Source organism: Melospiza melodia, chromosome 20 (genome assembly GCF_035770615.1).
Source record: "Melospiza melodia melodia isolate bMelMel2 chromosome 20, bMelMel2.pri, whole genome shotgun sequence".
Taxonomy (NCBI): Eukaryota; Metazoa; Chordata; class Aves; order Passeriformes; family Passerellidae; genus Melospiza; species Melospiza melodia.
Genome location: NC_086213.1, coordinates 12,516,882 through 12,538,657, shown reverse-complemented (window position 1 = coordinate 12,538,657; position 21,776 = coordinate 12,516,882). Strand labels below are relative to the sequence as shown.

Genomic DNA, 21,776 nt, shown 5'->3' with positions numbered 1-21,776 from the left:
CTCACTCCAAGGCCTTGCCCATCTCCCAGTGGATCATTTACACACAGAAGATCAGCAGCAAACCAGGGACAGCTTTGTCCTCAGCAGGCCACAAGAACCCGGGCTTGGGCCACATCCACTGGGCACATCAAACACTGCCCAAGTGCCCTCAGGCCATTCCCAGAACCTCTGGGATCACAGTTGCCATCCCAGCTGCTGGACACCCACAGCCTCCTTTAGAGGCTTCAGATTCTCCTTCACACCCAACCAAACCCCGGCCATCCCCTCCAATCCCTGCACAACAGGGAATGTGACAGGACCTTCCTCCTGCTCCAGCTCCTGCTCCCAGCAAACTGCTCTGCACTCTTCCCCCCTCATCCACCCCTCTGATTCACCAGGCTGTGTGAGAGACACAAACCGAGGCCCGGGAGGGCTTCAAGCCTACTCTGATCACCACATGCAAGAAAGAAGTCAGCAGCTGTTAAAATGAAACAGCTCCAATAAGGAGATCTGGACTGGCAAGGAGAGGGAACTGCTGTGAGCACACTTGTTGTGTCACAGGGCTCCTGCTTTCGCTTTCCCAATAAACAAACTGGATCAAGGCACTGGCTGTGTTCCCAAGTTTCAGGCCATGGTGCATGGTGGAGAAAGCTGATTACCCTGCCTTTACATTACCATATTAGAAAGGCAGAAGTCCCAGTAAATTAATGACAGGTTAGAATAAAACGTTACTGCACCAGGCCAGTGCAGCTCCCAGCACCTCTGTGAATTTTGCACCCCTGTGAATCCCTGCTACTGTGAATTTTGCTCTCTCTCCACCAGAGCAGCCCAAATCCCTACATTTGCCATCCTGCAGCATTCCCACTGTCCAGCCTTGCAGGACTGACTGACTCCCACCCTGGGAGCTTCCCAGGCAACACCTGTCCAGCCACTGATTCTGACTTTACAGCCATCAGCCACTTTAGTCATGAGACACAGTAAACTGGAGCTCTCATTTCTGCCTCTGCAAACCAGCACTTCTGCAGATCCCAAGTACCACATTTTGGAATCTGGTTCAGTGTCCCTGCCTGGCCTGAGAGTCCTGACTGTCATGTTCAGGGCCAAGTTGTCTCCACAAGTGCTGGGAGCAGCTCCTGCTCTCTGCAGGCACCCCAAGGTGTCCTTTCCAGAGGCTCCCCAGGGTGGCACAGCCCCAAACCAGCCCCAAACAGCTGCCAGGCGCCACCACGTGGAGAGACCTGAAAAGGCTTCCATGAAAAATTGATTTTCACCTTGTTCCTACTCTGAGCACCTTGTAAAGACTTTTCAGTTAAAGTGGGATTTCCAGTATCTTGAATAAAACAAGAGCCATAGCCCAGTGTTTCTGGCCTCTGAACATCAACCTGAGTGTCCCTGTTCAAGCCACTGTCCTGTCACACCAGCAGCTTTTACCAGAGCAACAAAAACTCCCAGTTCCTCTGGGGATGAGCTCCAAGCCAGGAGAGCAGAGCAGCAGCCCCAGGCAGGCCAGGCCCTGTGCAGAGCCCTCAGCAGGGGCTGTCCCTTACCCGCTTCCTCATCGTGGGTTCCTGGGACTTCTCGAATTTCCGTTTCCTCCACAGATGCACCTCGTCAGACTTTCTCCTCAGGATGGAGTCAACCGGAGCCTTCTTGGAATGTTCCTCTGATTTCCTCCTGGGGGTCTCCTCGCAGTCCCCTTTCCGTTTGGCAGCATCTGGCACCTCCTTGTTGTCTCTGTTGATTTTCTGCTCCTTCAGCAGCGAGCCCGGGAGATTTGACGCGTATTTAAATCCTGGTCCGCGCTTTTGCTTGTACGCCAGAAAGACACAAAACACAAACCCAACTTTATACCTTATCCATCTCCCAGCTCTTCACACTGCCACCAGCACTCCAACACTGCTGGGTTGGCCACTTTTTAACTCAAAATTATTAGTAAGGAGTTAGAAGTTTTAATTTTCCTGAGGTTATTTTTCTAACTACACACTTGCAAGTGTCTGTCTCGGTCTGCAAAGAAAAGTGTTTCACTAATTCCAACAGACACTCCAGGTTTTGCATAATTGCTTGTGAATTTTTCATTTCAGGAATTTTCATTGTCAAAATTAACATGCAGCAGTGCACAGAACTAACCTAAATATTGCCCAGATGCTGGGTGAAGTGTTGGTACAAGTATACAAAAATTACTGTAGAACAGAAAGCTGTGAGCTCATCTCCTTCAACTCAGAGAATCATCATGGAATGAACCACATAACCCTGGAATGGTTTGGGTTGGTAGGGACCCTAAAGATCATCCTATTCATTAAGAACAAAACTTGAATTAAGCGCAAAATAAAAAACTGGTATTGGGCTGAAGTCTATCTATCAGCCACAGGGAATGCTTAAGATTTTGTATCTCATTCCAGCACCTCTTCTTCCCATTAAACTCACTTTTCCAGTTTTCCCTGCGTGGTTGCACTTTGGACACTCCCAGCAGTTCGGCAGCTCATCGTTCACCACACCATCCGATTCCTTCACCTGGGGAGACACAACACTCACAGCTGAGCTGCACAGGCCTGCAGGAAGGTGAGGATCATTCCAAGGCACACTGTACAGCTCCTTGTTTTCTGGGAGGGACTGCAGCCCTCCCAGGCAGCAGAGGCACCATCCTGCTGGTGCTGGGCAAGCCCTGGGTGCTGCACAGCCGCCCCTCGATGATGTGGGAGGGGGAGATGCTGGCCAAACACATCTGGCAAAGGGCTCAGCTCTGGGCCTTCCATAAGGTCAGTGACAATCCCAATCCACACACTCTGCTCTTTGAACAGCAACAGAGAACTCCCCAAGAGCCCAAGCAAAGCCCCACACCCAGGGCTGTGACTGCACCCTCTCCAAATGCCCCCAGCCCTCGGGTCTGCAGAGCCCAGCCCCGAGTCCCCCAGAGGCACAGCCTGGTCCCTGCACAGGCAGGGCTCTCCCATCCATCTTCTCCTCTGCATTAACCCCACGGGCATTTTTAGCAGCACGGCACCCTGCACTGTAATCAAGTGTTCCTTAAAATACTTTTCTTTCAGGATCAGAACTAGCAGTGCCAGGCTGCAGCCCTCCAGCCCATGGGGATGGTGCTGCCAAGGCAGCTCAGAACAGGCACGTTCATTCAGATGGACACCAGAGCATTTCCAGCTTTCTCACACCCCAGAGCCTCAGCCAGGCTAAGGGAGAGGCTGATGACTTCATCACTACCTCCAACACTGACATTCTGCTGTCTGAAACAAACTTATGTTCAGTGTTGTTACACTCCAGCAAAAGCACAGTCCTGCCCTACACAGCTGGAATGCTCCTCTTGTCTGGATTTTCACACAGGAGCTTTCCAAACAGGGAACAGACATTTCAGAAAGACATTTCTGTGAATGAAAAGCAGAGCTAAGATACACCCTCCACACACACACACTCACTGATGGCACATTCCCACTTAAGGGTTTCATTACATACTCAGAAATAAATAACTTGGAAAAAAAAAGAAAAGTATTGATTTATTACTATTGTAGACAACGAAAACCTGCTGCTGTCCAGACTAACAGCTGGGCACTGGCAGCAACAGTGTGGCTGCAGGAGACAGGAACAAGCACGGGCAGGGATCTGCAGATTTTTCATGTTTCTCAAATATTTCCTCCTCTCCTCCCAGTGCAGGGAAAGGGAACTGGCTGTGCAGGAGCAAGCCCTTGGATTTAGGAACTGCTTCCTCCAGTCCCTGAGCCAGACAGCAGCCATTCTAGTTTCACCATCCAGTGAGAGTGATGACATGTCAGTCTCTCAGCAAGACTGGAGTTAATAAATAAGTAAATCAAGTGGGCAGAATTTAAATACTGGTTTTATCACAACTGTGTGCCTTTGAACCTTCTTTCCCATGGTAGGTGTAAGATACTCCAGTTGTTGTATACATCTCTGCCTCAGGGGAACAATTCCTGGCCCAAGCCCAAGTTGGGAACAAGTTATTTCCCGCACTGAATATAGAACAAGTGCTGCTGAAGGGAGAGCATTACAGCTCTGTCCCTTCTGTGAAGTTTAAGGAACTGAACAGATGTGAGGAACTGTAAGCAAACTAATTAGACACACACAAACCTGCCACTGAATCTGTCCCAAGCCTTTCAGGCTGGGTGGGAGCCAGTTCTGAGTGTTTGCTGCAAACAGCAGGTGGGTGTCTGAGCACAGCGTGAGGCGTCACTGAAACCCACCTGCAGCACCAGGGCAGCAGCTCAGGCCTGAGCACCACAGCTCCTGCTGGGGACTCCTCTTGTAGGGACATGGAGACCCCAGGATGCTGATCGTGAATTCTGGCAGTGCCCAGACTGACACAGGCAGTGAGACACACCTGGGCTGAGGCTGGGAAAGGCCTCTGTACCCTGCTGCTCTGACAAGGCACCCACATATTCACTTCCACTGTTATCAGCACATTCAGCTGAGATGGAAAAGAACAGGCTCCTAGTGGAGAAAGGAACCCCCTCTCCCTAAGGAAACAGCATCAGATGCTGCACTCAGACATGCTAGCCAGCAATGCCAGCAATTTGAGATGAAGCAAGAAAAATTCACCACTCTTGGTTCAACTCAAGCACTGTGGAACAATGCAGGGCAGTGTTCATCCCAAAATCTCATGAGCTCCCTCTGGAAGCAGCGCTGTGCTTGCGAAACTCACCAAGATCATTTTCATAAGAAACCCGTTCAGCAAAACAAGCTTTTGTGTTGGTGTGGTATTTTCAAGGAAAGGAGGATGTCAGGAAGCTCCTGTGACACTTGTGAGGACATGGAACACCCTACTGTCCCAGCTCTGCAGGTGCTCTGGCACCCAGGGCCCCCTCAAGGCTCAGTGTGCCAGGGCTCACCTGAGCCACCCTTAATGTGAGAGCTCCTCTGGCACTGCTGTTTCACGGAGAAAAACCCCCAGAACACAAACAGCCTCATCAGGGAGCTGGAAGAAGATGGACTTCAAACCACAACCAACCTGCCCTGGAGAATAAATCACCCCCTGCACCAAACTACACAAGCTGTGGGAGATGCATCTTGGAGGGAACTCACTCCACAGGGGAATAAGCCAGGAAAGGACATCTGCCCTGATCCAGCTCATCCCAGTCTCCCCCAGCAGCACGTGTGCCACATTCAGCTGGAGATGGCCAGCAGTTCCCATGGTGCTGTTCCCCAGTGGGACAGGAAGGCAGCTGCCCTGGGGCTGGGGCTGCATCAGAGGCTATTTATGGGCTCCATCCTCAGGGCTCAAGGGCTGCAGCAGCATGTAAACATGCCCAGAGAGTTCTGCCTTGCAGGAAATCATGGAACCTGGGAATAAAGAGCGAGGGAGGATCTAAGGAAGAGGCTCCATCTTCCTTTTGCTGTTCTCCTGAGCAGTCTCATCTCACCTTCCAAGAAGATTCTGAAATTCTACCAGTGCTCCTTTGCCTCAGGAAATAAACAGCACCAGTTACCAGTTACCCACCATTTCAGCTCAGCAGAAGCACTGAGAATTCCAAATCAAAGGCAAACAAGGCACACAGTAAATCTCCCAGTGCTTAATTGCCAGGAACAGCCAAAGCAGTGCTGTTCCTGCTTACCAAAAACACACTCAGAGCACCATGCATGTGTGAGACAGCAAACAGCCCCTGCCTGACTTCACAGACCTGACCCACATCCTGTGCTAGTCCCAAATGTAGAATGGGGAGAGGAAGTCGTACCTGAGCTGCCACTAGACAACAACTGTCCTCTAACTGAGCCCAGAGGTGCCACTGACACTGCAAGGGCAGAGATGGGGTGCACAGGGCCCTTCCAGCAAGGGCTGGAACAGCAAAAGCAAAATTAAGGTACCTCTGAAAATGAGCAGCTCCTTCCTCTGCTTCATCAGCCCCCAAAGTTTCGTTTTAAGCAGCGCCAAACAAGCAAAGCTCCTTTTCAGAGCCCATCTGTGGCAGGAACTGAGCACCAGCTCCATGAATCAGGGAGGAGGCTCAGCTCTGGTTTGCCAGCTCCCCACATTCTGCTCTAATAAATGACAGCACAGAGCTGGGAGCAGCAGCACGCAGAGCTCAGGAGAAATGAAAGGCCAGGAGAGCTTCACCCCAGGCCTGCACAGAACACACACACCTCTGCTCCCAGACAGCCCAGAAGGGGCTGCTTTTGGGGCACCCTGTGTCACAACACATTTGCTTGGGCAAATCACTTTAACCATAAACAAATCAGCAACAGGAAATGGCTGATCAGCTGAAAGAAACCAGCTCTGGAGCAAGGCAGCTTCTCAAGGCTAATGCAGGAAGAGATGCCCAAAATGACATTTTTGTTACCAGCAAAGAATCCAGCTGCTCACAGGACTCAGCCAGCCAAGGGTGAGCACTCCTGCAGCCTGCCACTGGCTCAGGCTGTTCTCCAGAGCTCACTCCTGCTCCAACAGTTGCCCCCAACATCTTCAGAGCCAGCTGTCCCCCCAAGGCACATCTGTGCCTGGACCTACATGAGCAGCCAATTGTTCATCTGTACTTTGTGGGGCTCAGGATTTAGGAATATCTCACCCTGAAGTACAGACAGATTGCTCTGCCTACATCCCAACTCAAACACCTCACCTCCTTAAACAAGGGGCAAAAAGAAAGAAACAAACCCACAAGATCTTCACACACTCCAAAGCCAGGCTCCCAGGGAATGCTGTTACATCAAGGACCCTGCCTGCTGGTCAGGGCTGTGTGTGCCACAGAGCTCACCCTGCTCCTCACACCAACTCTCTGCTCCCTTACTCACTGTCCAAAGATGAAAAGCTAAAACATTCCCAATTTCTGTGCACCACTTTTACATTAAGGTGATAACTAATTCAGCTTTTGTTTCCAACGTGTATCACATCCTTGTACTCACCTTAAGGCATCCTGGGTGTATGATTTCATTACAAATGGAGCATTCCATTAGCATGAGATTAAACTTGCTCTCCTCCTCTTCCACAGTGTCCTCTTTCCCAGCTTCTCCACACACCAGACACACAGCAGTGTGAGGCAGCACCGGCTGTTCAGGGATCAGAAAGAACTGATCAAGATATGGCAGACATGGAAACACAGAGCTCAGTGTGCATTTACAGTATCCATAATTTATTATGGATAAACTATTGTGCAAACTGACATGAAGGCAAAAAAAAAAATCGTAACAAATTAAGGCTGGGTACCAGATCAAGCTCCATAGGACACGTTTCACCCTGCACCAACAGAGGCTCAGGGAGCATTACTGGGATGGATGAAAATGCATTTTTGGTGGGTTCCTTGAATCTGTGAGCTGACACAGACATTGGCATGCAAGTCACTTCATCAGTGTACAATGGGAGGGGAAAGAATCACCCTAGACCAGCACTATTCCCATCCATTAGGTTTCACAATCCAAGGAGCAATTTGGCAGCTCCTGTATTTTACAGGCAGGGCAGACAGATGTTACGGGACCTGATCCAGGTCTCACAGCAAGCCCACAACAGAACCAAGACCAGCCCTTTTCCTGACTGGCAGTCCATTATCCAGGGCCCTGCTCCCAGCCTGAGCACTGCAAAAAGCTCTGCTCACTTAGGAAGAGAAGAGGATTCTCTCCTGCAAGTGTCACAAGTGAGATCACACAGATTTTTTTCTTTCTTTGAGGCAGAAAGGGAACTGCAGCATCTCACATAGCTGTCACCCATGTCAAAGCACTGAATGCCACTCTAATTAAAAAGCCACCTTTTTGCTAATGATTAACAAAATTCTGGTCTGCAGCAATAAGGTAAAAACCTCATTACAAAGAAGAAAAGGAAGGACCTGAGCTGCCCACAAAGGGAAGTGCCATTGACTGGGCTGCCAGTCCTTAACTAGCACACAGCAGAAGCAGAGATGGGGCTTTCCCAGCAAGGATCTCTTGTGGATGCAGTGAATCAATCCCTGAGGGAATACCTGCACACCAACCCCAATGTCAGCACCAACAGTGCATCCTTCAGCAAGGCTCAGGCAGGGGAAGCCCAGCTGTGTGAGCCATCAGAGCACAGAGCACTTTGCAAACAGCAATACAATCTTTCTTGATGGCAGGGAGGGTGTCCAGGCAATCTCCTCAGTCCCTGGATGGGCTGGAGCAGCAGCTGGGCTGTCACAACGTGTCCTCCCAGCCCCAGTCCATGCAGTGTGTCCCAGGCACTCCTGCTTCCCTTCCTGATGGAACTGGTGATGCAGAGGAGGTTCCTGCTCTCTGAACAGCAGCACCAGGGGCTCTCTGAAGGCTTCTGAGCTTAATGAAAGTCTGTCTAGTTAATATTGTCAGTGTTATTAACCAAGGCAAGCACAGTCCCAGAACTGTAGGGATCATTACTTCCATACAGCTTCAGCATCTTGCAGGGTCTTTTTGGCTGCAAGCTGCTGGATATTATTACTGCTGAATTGTTAGAGAGCAAGAGCAAAGCCAACAGGACTGCTTACAGAAATGTAAAGCACCTTGAAAGGTACAACACTTCAATTCCTTAATTTTCTGGGCCTTTGCTGCTTTAAGAATTTGTAATAATCTCCCTGATATTTGCACCAACCTAGAAAGTGCAGAGAAGTCGCTGTCAGTACATGTGAAAGTGGAACAAGTAATCAGAGACCCCTGGCTACCTCTGTCCTAACTGAAAGTAAAACTCTGTGCACCCAGAAGAGAAATAAATCCTCACTGGAAGACAGAAAATGACTACACTCAGCTAGAAGAGAGCCCAGATCATCTCCAGAAGGCTCAGCCTGCGTTACTGAGAGTGAAACAGCTTAGTATGAAAGTTTCCTTCATCAGTGAGGATGAGAAAGCACACTGCAGCCCTAATTTAATCCTTCCACTAAAAAGGCAGCATGATTTCACTATTTCTTGCCCCTGGAGAATAATAAATTCTTCATCCATGCTGTTCAATTCATGCCACACTCCAGGAAATCAAGTGTTCAAAGAAAAGACACTTGAGCTGCAAAAGCACTCTGCAGAAAGGTGGATATTCTGTGTACTTTACTGAAAGATCCAGCAGTGCTGAACCCAATCCTCTGTGTCAGGAACAGTGCAGAGCTTGGCACAGAACATGGAGTGAGCTACCAGGAGCAACTACTGGAAACTGTAAGTGCTTATCAGTTTTTTATCACTGGTAAGTCATTTAATCCCTCCACTTTGGTCATCTCCTAAGAATTAAAAGAAAAAGCCCCAAATACTAAGTGAAAGGAGCTGTAATGAGAGAAATCAGTATAGATAGGGTGATATTTCAGTTATGAATAAACAACATTCCTCTCCTCAAAAAAACAACAACAACAGAAAACCAAACCCATAACAACAGCATAAACAAGACCTTCTAAAGAATTAAAGTAAAAACTAAAGCTGATTTTTAGCCTTGAACAGAGTCACTGCAGACATGGGACCCGAGAAGAAGCTCCACAAGTCAGCATGGCAGCTACAGACTCAAAAGCTGCTTGAACAACTTAATGGAAGATTAATCTGTCAATATTTGTTAAACAGAAAGCTATTGCTTGTGACTCAAGAAGCTCCTAAGTAATGTATCACAGGAGCCCAGGAAACTGCCTGCCTGCTTGCCCTGTTCTGATGCTCTTTCCCTGACAGCCATTTCCAGTCCCTGAGGAAGACAAGACCCTGGACTGATGGCTCTCTGCCTCACCCAGACCAGACCCTCTGCTCTATGCCTAAGTAACAGCAAACAAATTGAAATTCAGATCTCTGTGAGCCTGGGGCTGGGGTCATCAACACCAAAATCTTGGAGGCTGTCAGTCAAGGATTTCCCTCATCCTAATTTGTGTGGATAACATGGCATAGATGATTGCAGGGCAGCTTTTCTCAGGAAATTCCAACATCCAAATCAAACACATCTCTTTGTCCTTAGAATCAGAACTTCCTACTCTTCCCATTTTCCCCCACATCCCAGAGTTTAAGGGTGACTTGAGTGCTGATTTTTGATGTACTGACAATCTCCACCTCTACGCCGCTAAAAGGAAAGCTGCCCTGTTAAGTTTTAGTAGCATTCTGGTTTAGGATTTGGGGGGGATGGGAGGCACTGGGAAAGGAGATGTGAGCTGGGAGGGCAGGGAGAGCTCCCAGCCCCAAACTGGTCAGCCGGGAGACACAGCAGGAGGAAAGGACCCTGCAGGAGAGCCGCAGGCACACTTACAGCTATGCACTGCCTCATGATGCAGGACTGCTTCATCCTGCCGGGCCCCCCGAACTTCTTCATGTCCTTGCAGAAGTGGCACTCGCCGCACTCCGTCCGCAGGCACGCCTCGCACTTGCGGCATCGCGTCCTCCGCCGCCGCGCGCCCGCCGTGCTCCGGTTGGCAGCGAGCTTCACCGCGGCCGCTGCGCCCAGCTTGCCCTTGGGCCGGCCCACCGCCCTGTTCTGAAGAGACACACACACGGTGAGCTGGGAGAGAGACACACACAGGGTGAGCTGGGAGAGAGAGAGACACACACAGGGTGAGCTGGGAGAGACACACACACACACAGGGTGAGCTCGGAGAGACACACACACACACACACAGGGTGAGCTGGGAGAGACACACACACACAGGGTGAGCTGGGAGAGAGAGAGACACACACAGGGTGAGCTGTGACACACACACACAGGGTGAGCTGGGAGAGAGAGAGACACACACAGGGTGAGCTGGGAGAGAGAGAGACACACACAGGGTGAGCTCGGAGAGACACACACACACACACACACGGTGAGCTGGGAGAGAGAGACACACACAGGGTGAGCTGGGAGGGGTGAGCTGGGAGAGACACACACACACACAGGGTGAGCTGGGAGAGAGAGAGACACACACACACACAGGGTGAGCTGGGAGAGAGAGAGACACACACACACACAGGGTGAGCTGGGAGAGACACACACACACAGGGTGAGCTGGGAGGGGTGAGCTGGGAGAGACACACACACACAGGGTGAGCTGGGAGAGACACACACACACAGGGTGAGCTGTGACACACACACAGGGTCAGCTCTGAGAGACACACACACACACACACATACAAGGTGAGCTGGGAGAGACACACACACACACACAGGGTCAGCTCTGAGACACACACACACACACAAGGTGAGCTGCACATCCAGCTCCCTGCTGAGTCTGTGCCAAGCTGACCCCTGTTACACACACACAGGTAACACTCAGCAGATGTGTATGGTCACTCTTGGACATAAAGGAGCTCCACTGCCTTTCCAAGAAAGGATGGGCTGTAAAATGACACAGAAGCCAGGACAAGCCTATGTCAACAGGAGGGCAGGGAAAAGACATTTAGGCACAGCTCAACACAAGATCAAGTCCCAAGTGAGGTTCTTGGCTTGGGTCAATAGATCTGTGCCAGTGCTGAGCTCTGGGCTAGAGGTATCTTAGATTTGTGCTCAGGTTAAGCCAGAAGGACTTCCTCTGCTGAGTCCAAGGAGCAGCAAAAGTGATTTGGTGGTTAGGTACAGCAGAGAAACACTCAGCCAATGGCTCAAGCCCCCAGTCGTATCCCTAAAAAATCAGGAGAGTATGAACTACTGCCAAGCAATAAAGTAGGAAATAAAACACAAATGCTACAAAACCCTTCCAAGGTAGCTCCCCTCCTATCCAACAGCCGCAAGTGCTCAAAAATAGAACACCAACTGATGATGTGCAAAGGCTAAAAAGGGCATCCCAGGTCTAGATTTCAATGACCTTTAAGACAGAAACTAAAGGAGCATGAAAAGATTTGAAACGATTAGGTTAACTGCAACATATTCACTCTGGACATCCAAATTTCGTGTTCTCATCAGAAACTCCCTGTTACACACAGGAACTTACAGCTCAAGCCAGACATCACTAAACACCAAGTAATTGTATGGAGCTGATTATGCAAGAATTGGCTTGGCTCATACTGACCCCTGACAGCTTTCTCCATAAAGATGATAATAACAGGACTGCAAAGTTCATTTGGTTTCGCATTTATACAACTCTTCCATTTTCTGCACATCTCAGCATATGACCAACAGACCACCCAGTTTCACTTTCTGTTTCTGTTGAATTCTGGGCAATCAGCAAGGCAGGGGCAGCTTGGCTGTAAGGAGCCATGCAGAAATTCCACCACAGTTTTTAAAAGAAGAGATGTGCAAACATCTCTTGTACACTTGGTTGTACAAAAGCTTCCCCAAGTGTCCTGCTGTACAACCCTGAAGAGAAGCCACACTGCAGTGTATTTGATCTTCCTCCCAGCTGACTTAGCAAAGCTCCAGTGACTTTCTCTAAGCTGCAGAGAAGTGCTGATATTTTAACAGCCTCATCCCAGGAATCTCAGGGCTGGAAGAGCGAAGAAGTCGGGAGCCAGACCCCTTAAGTCTTCTCTCCTACAGACTATCATTACTGAGGTGGGAGAAAACACTACTTAGTCCATGAGGGTGCAGAAATTTCTGCAAAGTTTTTAATTCCACTCCTCCAGAACAGATTTTGTTCTGTGTGCAGGCTGAGCCTCGCTGTGCTGTGTGAGCAGAGCTTCCTTCCCATCGGCAGCCGCAGCGGCCGCCTGGATTGCGGATCAATGTCAGACACTCCAAAGGATAAATATTTACCTTCTAGACCAACTTTCCAGCCTCTCAAGGATAAAGTCGGCTCTGGCAGGACTGGCTTAGAGGCAACCTAGATAAGAGATAATTTTCTTCCTCAGCATGAATCACTCCTCCATTCTATTAGTCTCCTTCAGCTAGGAAGGGAGGCGAGACACGAAGCGAAGGCTGGATAGCAGCGGGAACAAGTTAAACCAAAACATGCACAACAACCTTGGACAACAGCACATGGAAGATTCTGTGTGAGCACCTGACTCCTTCCTACTGGGAAGCAACATGATTAAGTTTGAGGCAAACAACAGCTATGACACCGTGAGAATGCTGTTTTTAAATGCTTTCAAGGAAAAATCAAACTCTGTACTTTTCCAGCTGAAAGACAACTCCTGCTTCTGCCACAGTGATACGAGCCAAGTCCTAATTCTGAGGACAACAGTTTAAGTGCCAGGACACTGCAAAGACACAAGTGATAAAAGGCATCACTTGAACACAGAATTTGAGAATCCTAAAAAATCCACAAAAGCAGGAAGGTGAACGTACAAGAACAAGCCTGAAGTCAGACCATACCACACAACTCAGATTTTCTTCCAGACACCACCAGAACACAGCAGAGGAGCAGACCTCCATCTCACTGTATGAAACATTCTTGCCTACCCAAACCTCTTCACTGCTCATTAGCAAATTGTACTAGCTGGGTTTGTACTAATTTACCAACCAACCAATCCTCAATCCAAGCCACGTTTTCACTCCAGGATGTCGCAGCCAGCAAGGCTGGAGAGGCCTTGCAGGAATTCCCGTTCGTATCTAGTTTCAAGGGGCTCCAAAAGTGGTCGCTTAAAAACCTCCACAGAAGAAAATCTGGCCTGGGATTCAAAGGGGTAGAAGGAGCCTCCAACATGGCTTGGGGTTTATTTAGCACATGGCAGACAGCCAGAAAAATTCCAGGTCGATGTTAGTGAGGAGATGCTGCAGGATTTCCAGCTCAGACTGCAGTTTTACAACATACCAGGCCTGGTAATGAGGCTGGGTAAAATCTCCTTCTAAGTTCCTGTCCCCATCTCTGTACTGCCACTTGCCACCCTCCCAGCACAACTCCATGGATTTGTCTTGCAAATAATGAGCCCATGGCAGGGGATGGCAGCATTCCTTGTGCTGGGTGCCCAGCAAACAGCAGCTCCAGGGCCTGAGGCTCAGGCCTGGCTGTCACACCCACTGGGGTGACACAGTCTCACTCCTCTGGAGGGACCCCACCATCTCCTCTCCCAAGGAGATGCAACTCTCAAGCACAGCCTGGACCTGATGACTTCGTAGCCCTCCACAGCTGTCTCTGAGAACTGTAAAGGAAACAAAGATTGTACCAAACTTGAAGATTTTTTCCTCTCTTAAACCTTACAAAGTAGCCAGGGAGCTGAGACAGAGCCTGCCTGGAATACCATCACCAGCCACCATGTTCCAACATCTCCACAAGAACTGTGCTCATAACTCCTATGGCCACAGCAAGTCTGCAACAGAGAGGCAGGGGATGCTGGAGTGCTGACAGCCACTCGGCCAAGCTCTCAACATAGGCAGAGCAAGCAGCTGCTGAAATGTATTAGGATTAATATCTTAAATTCACATCTCTATTACACTGAAGCCTAGGAAGCTGGTGGACTTGCACAGGACACCATGCTTGTGTCAGGGTTGTTTGCTTTGTTTTGGGTTTTTTGTTTCTTTTGTGGGATTTTTTTGGTGCTGTCCATATTACTGCTATGACACACAAAGGTAACTTGCTCCTGTTTCCAAAGCAGACACAGCATTGGGGATGAACGTGGCCCATCACAGGTACTGTTCTATGCACCTCAAAACCATTTACAAGTCATGAAGTTGGGCTCACCCTCCCACACCACAGTGCTTAAACATGCTCACCCCTCCAACAGGAAATGCAGAGATTTTCTGAAGTGTTGGCCTCCTACAAACCCCACCAAACTCAGCACAATTAGGGCACTTGGTGGGGTGGTCACCAGTAATTAAAGAGTCACTCAACAGGGCTGTGCAGATCTGGGAATACACTCAGGTACAACACTCACAATCCTAAACCAACCCTAGGAAATGAGCTACCTGGAAGCCTCTGCTCAGAACAAGACTTTATCCTGGTTATGGACAAACATTTGGCTGCTGGGCAGTTTCCACTGCCTTCTCACAGTACCTCAGCACACTTCCACATGTCCCAGGCCCTGCCCAGCTGTCACTAAGAAACCACAGCCAGGGTCAGAAGGACCAGAGGCACTAAGGAATGGCCTCTGCCCTGAGCACAACCCTGACTGCAACAGGAACATAACCCTGATGTTTACAGCAGCAAATTTCTAACCTTCACAATTACAAAGAAAAACTCAGAAGACCTCGGGCAAACAAAAAATACCATGAACACCAAACTTTGCAGAAAACACTGCAAGAACCATCAGCCATTAAATGCATCATTAAATAGGTGCTGATGTTCCCCAGCTGCTGTCCCAACACCAACTGGGATCTGCCAGAGATGTCACCAGGCAACTTCACACACAAAATCCTCCACCCTAGAGAGGAAGAGCAGCTGACCCTGCGACCAAGTCCAGCAGGAGGGAGGTCCTGGTTCTCACAGCAAGGCTGACTAAGCCTGCAGCCTAGAAACGAGCTCTTCTGCAACTGGCCTTTACCTGGGCACAGCTCTTATTCCACCGCTCAGCTTCAGTGACCTGCTTTAAACTGCTGCCAGCAGCACCAAACCATTATTTCAGACTCCACATCTCCACAAAAAGCCCAGAGACGTGTGGGGCTGTTCTGAAGGGCTCCTGAGGGGGCAGGTCAGCGAGACCCTGAAGCACTTCACTTCAACCAAGTACAACCTGAACAGCTCATGTAGAATCCACAGTGTACATCTCCCCTGGACAACACCTTTTATGTGTGCAGTGCTCACTGCTCCAGGTGCTGTGCCACACAAATACATCCCTTGCATTTGCAAGGCAGCAGTGATTTCCTTCTGTAACACACAGACAAATTCTGATTATTCTCATTTTCTGTAGTTTGACCACATCCTCAAAACCACAACAGCACCCGCAGATGAGAATCCAGGCCTTGCCAGGTGCCAGTCCTGAGCTTAGAGCTTTATGTGGCACTGCATCCCAATGTAATTGTTTTAACAGAATTAGGATAGCCAAATCTAACAACCACTTGTTTCTTTAGAAGGTCTGATAAATAAATAAACATTAAAGGGAAGATATTTTTTACAGAAGCTGCATGCATTAACCCACAATTCCTAACTGCTGTCACCTGAAACACCACCCTAAAGGGGCTAGATCATGGGCAACACTGGGCACAGGATACACCACAGGGTGGCACAGCAAAGGCTTCTGGTCAGTTAGATCTACATCCTTTCCCACTGTATTTTTCCATCCAAACAGCGCCAGTTCTGGAGGACAAGACTGCTGTGTGCTGCCCAGGGCAGTGAGCAGCACTGTCCCCTCCTGCTCCAGTGCCACACTCCTCTCCCAGCCTCCTTATGCAGGCAGTTCTGGCGTTCCCACTAGAAACCCAAACTGACAATTCCCAGCAGTGCTGCACACCAGGTAACCCTGCATGTACCCCAAAACACGGGTGCTGGCCTTGGCAGGGTCAGCCTGTTACCCTCACACTGCAGGCACTGCACAATCACAGAACTGCTCAGGTTGGAAAGACCTCAGGGATCATCGAGTGCAACCATTACCACAGCTCTGCCACGTTCACCACCAAACCACGTCCCCAAGTGCCACATCCACACCTATTTCTAACTCTTCCATAGATTCCACAACTCCCCTGAGATGCCTGGGAGTAATCACAACCAAGTCAACAGTTCTTCTGTAATAAACCCTTACATCTGTTTAGCAATTAACAGAAACCCTTCTCAAAGGAAGAACTCAGAGGAAGAAGGAAGGACAGGATGATGTAACTGCAGGAATGCAGTGGGGCCAAGGAAGAAGCAAGTTTAAGAGAGCAAAAAATCCCACTGATGCCAATAACATCCTTAAAAGCTGTATTAACTGAAGAGCACATGCCAACACCATGGACCATGTCTGACCAAAGCCTATCTACCCAAAAATCTGCACAAGCAAACTCCAGGAGAGCTGTTTTCCTCTCCCAGTGAGTGTTTACAGTTACATCACCCTCCTTCAGAATACACTCCTGCTGGGGTGGAGGTGTCCTTCAAGTCCAAGGTCCCTCATTAAACAGCAGCACCGAAGGGAAAGGGAAGGCACTGGAACTTTTTCAATCCCAGCTATCCCAAACCAGCAGTAATCCTCTCCAGATGTTTACTGCCACCATCTCCTCCACTTCATACCTACAAAATCCCATTCCACCACAACCAAAGTAGCTCCTAGTGACCCTTCCAGGTGACCACACAGAACTCCACTTCTGAATCAGACTCATTTCCCACAAGAAAACAGAAAGAAAATAAAAGTTTATACTTTGCAGGTTCATCTGGGTGTTAATGACACTCCAGCAGCTTTTCTGCCAACATAGCAATGTTGTTTAGGGTGTGATAAACTGGCACATCAGTGCCACTGTCAGTGCCCCTGTTTATTTTCCTCTGGTGGTGAGGAGGCAGAAGTTAGGCCTGGAGGGTGGAATAAGATATATTGGCAAAAACATGCTTTGGGAGATAAGCTCCAGCAAAAGTAGGAGCTCTTAAAACAAAGACCCCAGTAAGTTCCAGACTCGGGGCACAACACAGCTTTTTTACTGCTGCTTTGGGACAAATCCCCCTGCCCCATCCAGGCAGTTTTCTCTCTTTACACACAGTCAGAAATCAAATTTCTTCACACCAGGAGGAACACAGCAACCTGGTGGGCTGGGGCAGGTGCTGCCCATGACACAGGACACAGCCCCAGCACTGCTGGCAACTGCCACAAGTGCAGTAAATCCTGTGTGCTGCAGAACCTCACAGTCTTTTTGCCTTCTTAGGTGCGACACAGACCAGGGAAAGAGGAATGAAAGTCAGCATAAAAAATGACAAAACCTGTGGGCTTCTACCCGAGCACTGAAATTGTGCTGTTCAACTGCTCCCTTAGATGTGAAGCACCTGTTACACATAGGGGCTATTGCAGTAGAAAAAGCAACATAATATTGATTTGACATGTCCTGTGTAGAAAAAGAGGGTAAGCAGACATTAAAGCAGGCCTATATGAAAATACAGCTGGAACTACATGAGGTGTTTTACCACTGGAACAGAAAGGAAAACATTCCACAGCTCTTTGGTACATAGGTCACTGCGTTATAGTTTAGGACCAGAGCAAGTTTCTTAAGAAACTCCGAAAGAAAGATTTCCCCTGTCTTGCATTAATTTTTGTTTTAAACTTCTAAGACACAAAAATGCTATGAAAGCCTCAGGTTTTAGAAGAGTTGAAGAATCCCAGAACATAACCACTTTCCAGATTCATCCAGCAAGAACCAGCACCTCCAAGCAACAATTTCACAGCTGGTACAATACAGCTGAGACCAATCTGCTCTCCCAACCATTAGCTCTTTTTAAAAAGTGTGCAGTGATTGCACTAAGACACAGACACAAATGGAAAAGGCCTGGCATGAGAAAAAATTTAAGAAAAGGACTGGGATATTTAACTACTATGTGTGGGAGCACAGCAGTGAACTCAAAAGCAGCACAGGCCTGCACATTCACACAATACTCAGAATTAAGTAAAGGCTTAATAAAGTTACTCATGCAAACCTCAGCTCAGGCTCTTGGGCTGACGCTGACCAGTACAGTACGCTGTGCCCCTCAAGGTTCCTGCATCAGCTCTGCCATCCCTGGGGAGCACCCGAGGCTCCCCACCACCCCAAAGTCCTTTCCGACCCTGTTTTCTACGCGCAATTCTGAACCAAAACAATGTAAAGTTGCTCAAAACAAGATGGGTTTTGGAAGATCGTCTCAACACCGGGACTACATAGAAACTTGTCTCTAAAAAGACAATATCAGGCTATTTTAAAGAGCGAAACACCTCGAGTTAAGAACAAAACTATCAAGTTTATGTTTAAATTACATACACATGTTTAATACTATTCCTGGTGCATTTTTAATTGCTTAGGCAGTTCTTAGAGAGTAAAATACGCAATCTAGAACATATGTTCTGGATTATTTTTCACAGATTACTTCATAAATTCAAGAAGTTTATTCTCCTTCCCCCACAGGAAAAAAAAAAATTAAAAAAAGCCTTCAGAGAATAAACCCTGCAAGTATTAATAAAAGTTCTCTTTTCATTCCAGCACACATCCTTCTCTTTCTTCTACATCTCTCGTCCCTGGGAATGGAAAGGAGGCTTTGGCTATAAATCAAACGAAGACAAGGTAGCCAGGCTCAGCATCAGACTCTCCCCCAAGTCCCGCAGCCCTCTCAGCTATTTGAGGAATCTTAATAGGAAAAAAAATAACAATTCTGCCGCGGACAGGGCAGCCCCCGAGAGGCAACAGCCACGGCTCGCGGCGCGTTCGGGGCCCTGGGAGGTGCCGAACTCGCGGTGCCCGGGGCGCCCGCGGCGGGCGAGGCCGAGCGCCCCGGGCCGGCCCCGCGGAGGCTCCGCGGCCCCGCCCGGCGCGGTCCCTGGGCGGGCGGCGCTGCCCCGGGGCCGCTCCCGACCCCACATTGTTCCCGTCCCCGCGGCCGGCGCGGCGCTGCCCGGCCCGGCCTCCTCCCCTCCCTTCCCGCTGCAAACTTCGCCGCCCGCCCCGGACCTGCTCCGGCCCCAGCTCGGGCCCCGGCCCCGGCTCGGGCTCCGGCTCCGACTCGTAGTCCTCCTCGTCGGCGCTCGCAGACATGGCCATGGCTCATGGTGGGCCCAGGCGGAGCCGAGCTGACATGGCTGGAGCGGCGCTGCTGGCGGAGCCCCGCTCCCCGCACACACACACACACATGCAGGAGGAGGAGGAGGAGGAAGGGGGGCCGTGCATATTCATGCCAGGCAGCCAGGAAGGGGCTGGCCCTGCCGGCACGGCCAATCGCGGGCCGCTTCCACACCGCCGGCCTGCGGGGACAGCGGGCACCGCGCGGCCGGGGCACCGCGGCCGCCCCCCGCACACGGCGCGGCCGGGGACCGGGGGCTGGGCCGCCCGGCCGGCAGTCGCTCCCCCGGCGGTAACGAGCCCCGCGCTGTGCCGAGGGCCGGCGGGGGCGGGCCGAGGCTCGGGTGTGCCGAGCGGCGCTGGGCGGGGAGGATGCGCGGCCGCCCGCGGGGCGCTCGGCGCTGCTCGGGCTGCTCAGACAAAGGAGACGCGCACAGACACACACACACAGACACACAGACACCGCACACACAGACACACACACACCCTGCACCGCGCTACCTGCCCGCTCCCCTCCCGCGGCGCGGAACCTCCATCCCTCGGCAGGAGGAAGGCACCGAGCAAACTTCCAGATTGCAAGCAGCAGAACCAGCGCTGGGATAAGATGAGGCGACCCGGCTGGTGGAGCTGCTCGCATCTGGCCTCACGCTGCTGCTCCTTGTGCAGGCACCCCCTCTCTGACTTGCTCCGAGGAACCATTTCCAGCCGTGCTCTGATCATCCTGCCCCGCTGCTGGGGTTCCACAATGAAACCCCAGTGTGACATGGTACACATCGGTCACCTGGGGACCTGTTCTGGATCCAAAGGTCCCGGGGCCAGCACCTCCACATGGACACTGCCTTGGCCCTCCACAGCTTGAGGGTCACAGGCCTGTATCTGAGTGCTGGAGATTTAAATTTCCCATTGGATTTATGGGCCTGCTTTCAGGGGAAATCCCGATTCCACTCAAGTTGTTAGGATTTTGCCTCCGGCTCCTACGCCCACAACACAGAATTAAACATGAGATTAAATATTTGCATGTGCTGAGCAACCAAGAAGCCATAAAGAAGCACATCTAATGGTCCTTGCATCAGGATTTTTGCCAAACTAGTTTCAGCTCGGTTCCCTGGTCTGAATTACCACACGGCACAACCACTTTGGGTAGTTCAGAAGAGGCAGCAACAGGCAAGAGCTGGCACTGGAGCAAGCAGGAACACAGCCCTTGTGACACCAGGATCCACACCGAGCCTGGTCCCTCAAGTTTAAGTAACAAAGTCAAGCTTAAAATACATATTTACAGGCAATTGCTGATGAAGCCATGTGAATCGTGTAATTATGCCCCTTCCTTATTTTCAGTACATTAAATATCCATTGAGCGCTGTACTCCCGTCCTTGCCAACTCAAACTCAAATGATGGGTAGGTGATGGTGTTCTCCCCATCCTGCTCATCCACCATGCTGGGAGCAAAGCATTTACTCACAACACGTGAAGGGGCTCCCAGGATGTGCTCAGCCTCTGACTCCTCAGGTTTCTCTCTTCCCCCATTGTGCTCCTACACAACCGGGAGCAGGAGCAGACGAAAGCTGAGGCACGAAAGGCATGTGCCTAAGGCCTTGGCTTTCAGAATCACAAGGTAATATCAGAATCCAATGTTTTCTGGAGGAGAGAGGAAGGGGGGGGATGCACCTCATGACAGGCCTACAATGTTTTCAAGCACGAGCAAGAACGTGGCTCCAGCCGTGTTTGCGGAGCCACAATACACCTGGCCTGCAGCAGCAGCAGGAGAAGGACAGGTGACATCCGGAAGGAAAATGCTGGTCCCACACCTGCCCCCGGGCAGACCAAGTCTCCACTAGCCCAGTTCCCTGCAAGGCTCCCTCTAACCTGGCTCACACCCGTCTGTCCCTCCGGCCTTTTGGCTCCGTAATCCAGGCGGGAGAAAAAAATAACTTGTGACATCCCCCAAGGACAATCCACCAGTCACACCATGGCAAAATGTCACTCACAGCAAATTAAATCATGACAGAGATCATCCTCCTCCTCTCAATGTGCAGCACATTCCAGCACTCCTGATGCTGGCATTGGCCTCTCCTGGCTGCAGCAGGTCCTTCCCAGTGCATCCCACAGCACGGCCACGCTGCCCTTGCAGCAGCACCACAAGTGACAAGAGAGCTCTAATTACAGAGCCAGGGTTAGGACAGACAGCTCTCACATGCCCAGATCTTGGAATGATTTCCAAACCCTAGGTAAACTTTGCTGAGATGGTGTTTAAAAAAAATGGGATAGGGTGTGATATAAAATAGCAAATTGGGAATCAGAAAGGGGGAAACAGCACAATAAAATAATTGTTTCTGATTATAATTGCTCTCAAAAAAGTTATCCTGTACAAGAGCAGCTAACCATTCAAAGGAATATTTAATACACAGAAGGAACTATTAAGAGAGCATTTTCCAGCTCAATT

At 50.0% G+C, this 21,776-nt stretch overlaps 1 protein-coding gene across 8 annotated transcripts in view; it reads right to left on the bottom strand.

The window, feature by feature from the left end:
• KDM2B (lysine demethylase 2B) overlaps positions 1-21,776 on the bottom strand; it is a 103,923-nt gene that overhangs the window by 5,484 nt on the left and 76,663 nt on the right. For 7 of the 8 annotated variants that reach the window (XM_063173068.1, XM_063173065.1, XM_063173067.1 and 4 more), the window contains 4 exons: positions 10,106-10,330; positions 6,835-6,978; positions 2,404-2,490; positions 1,527-1,796 (listed from right to left, as the gene is read on the bottom strand). In XM_063173068.1, the coding sequence (XP_063029138.1) occupies positions 1,527-1,796; positions 2,404-2,490; positions 6,835-6,978; positions 10,106-10,330 (726 nt within the window). The remainder of the gene's footprint in view (positions 1-1,526; positions 1,797-2,403; positions 2,491-6,834; positions 6,979-10,105; positions 10,331-21,776) is intronic. The other variant, XM_063173066.1, reaches the window with a different exon arrangement.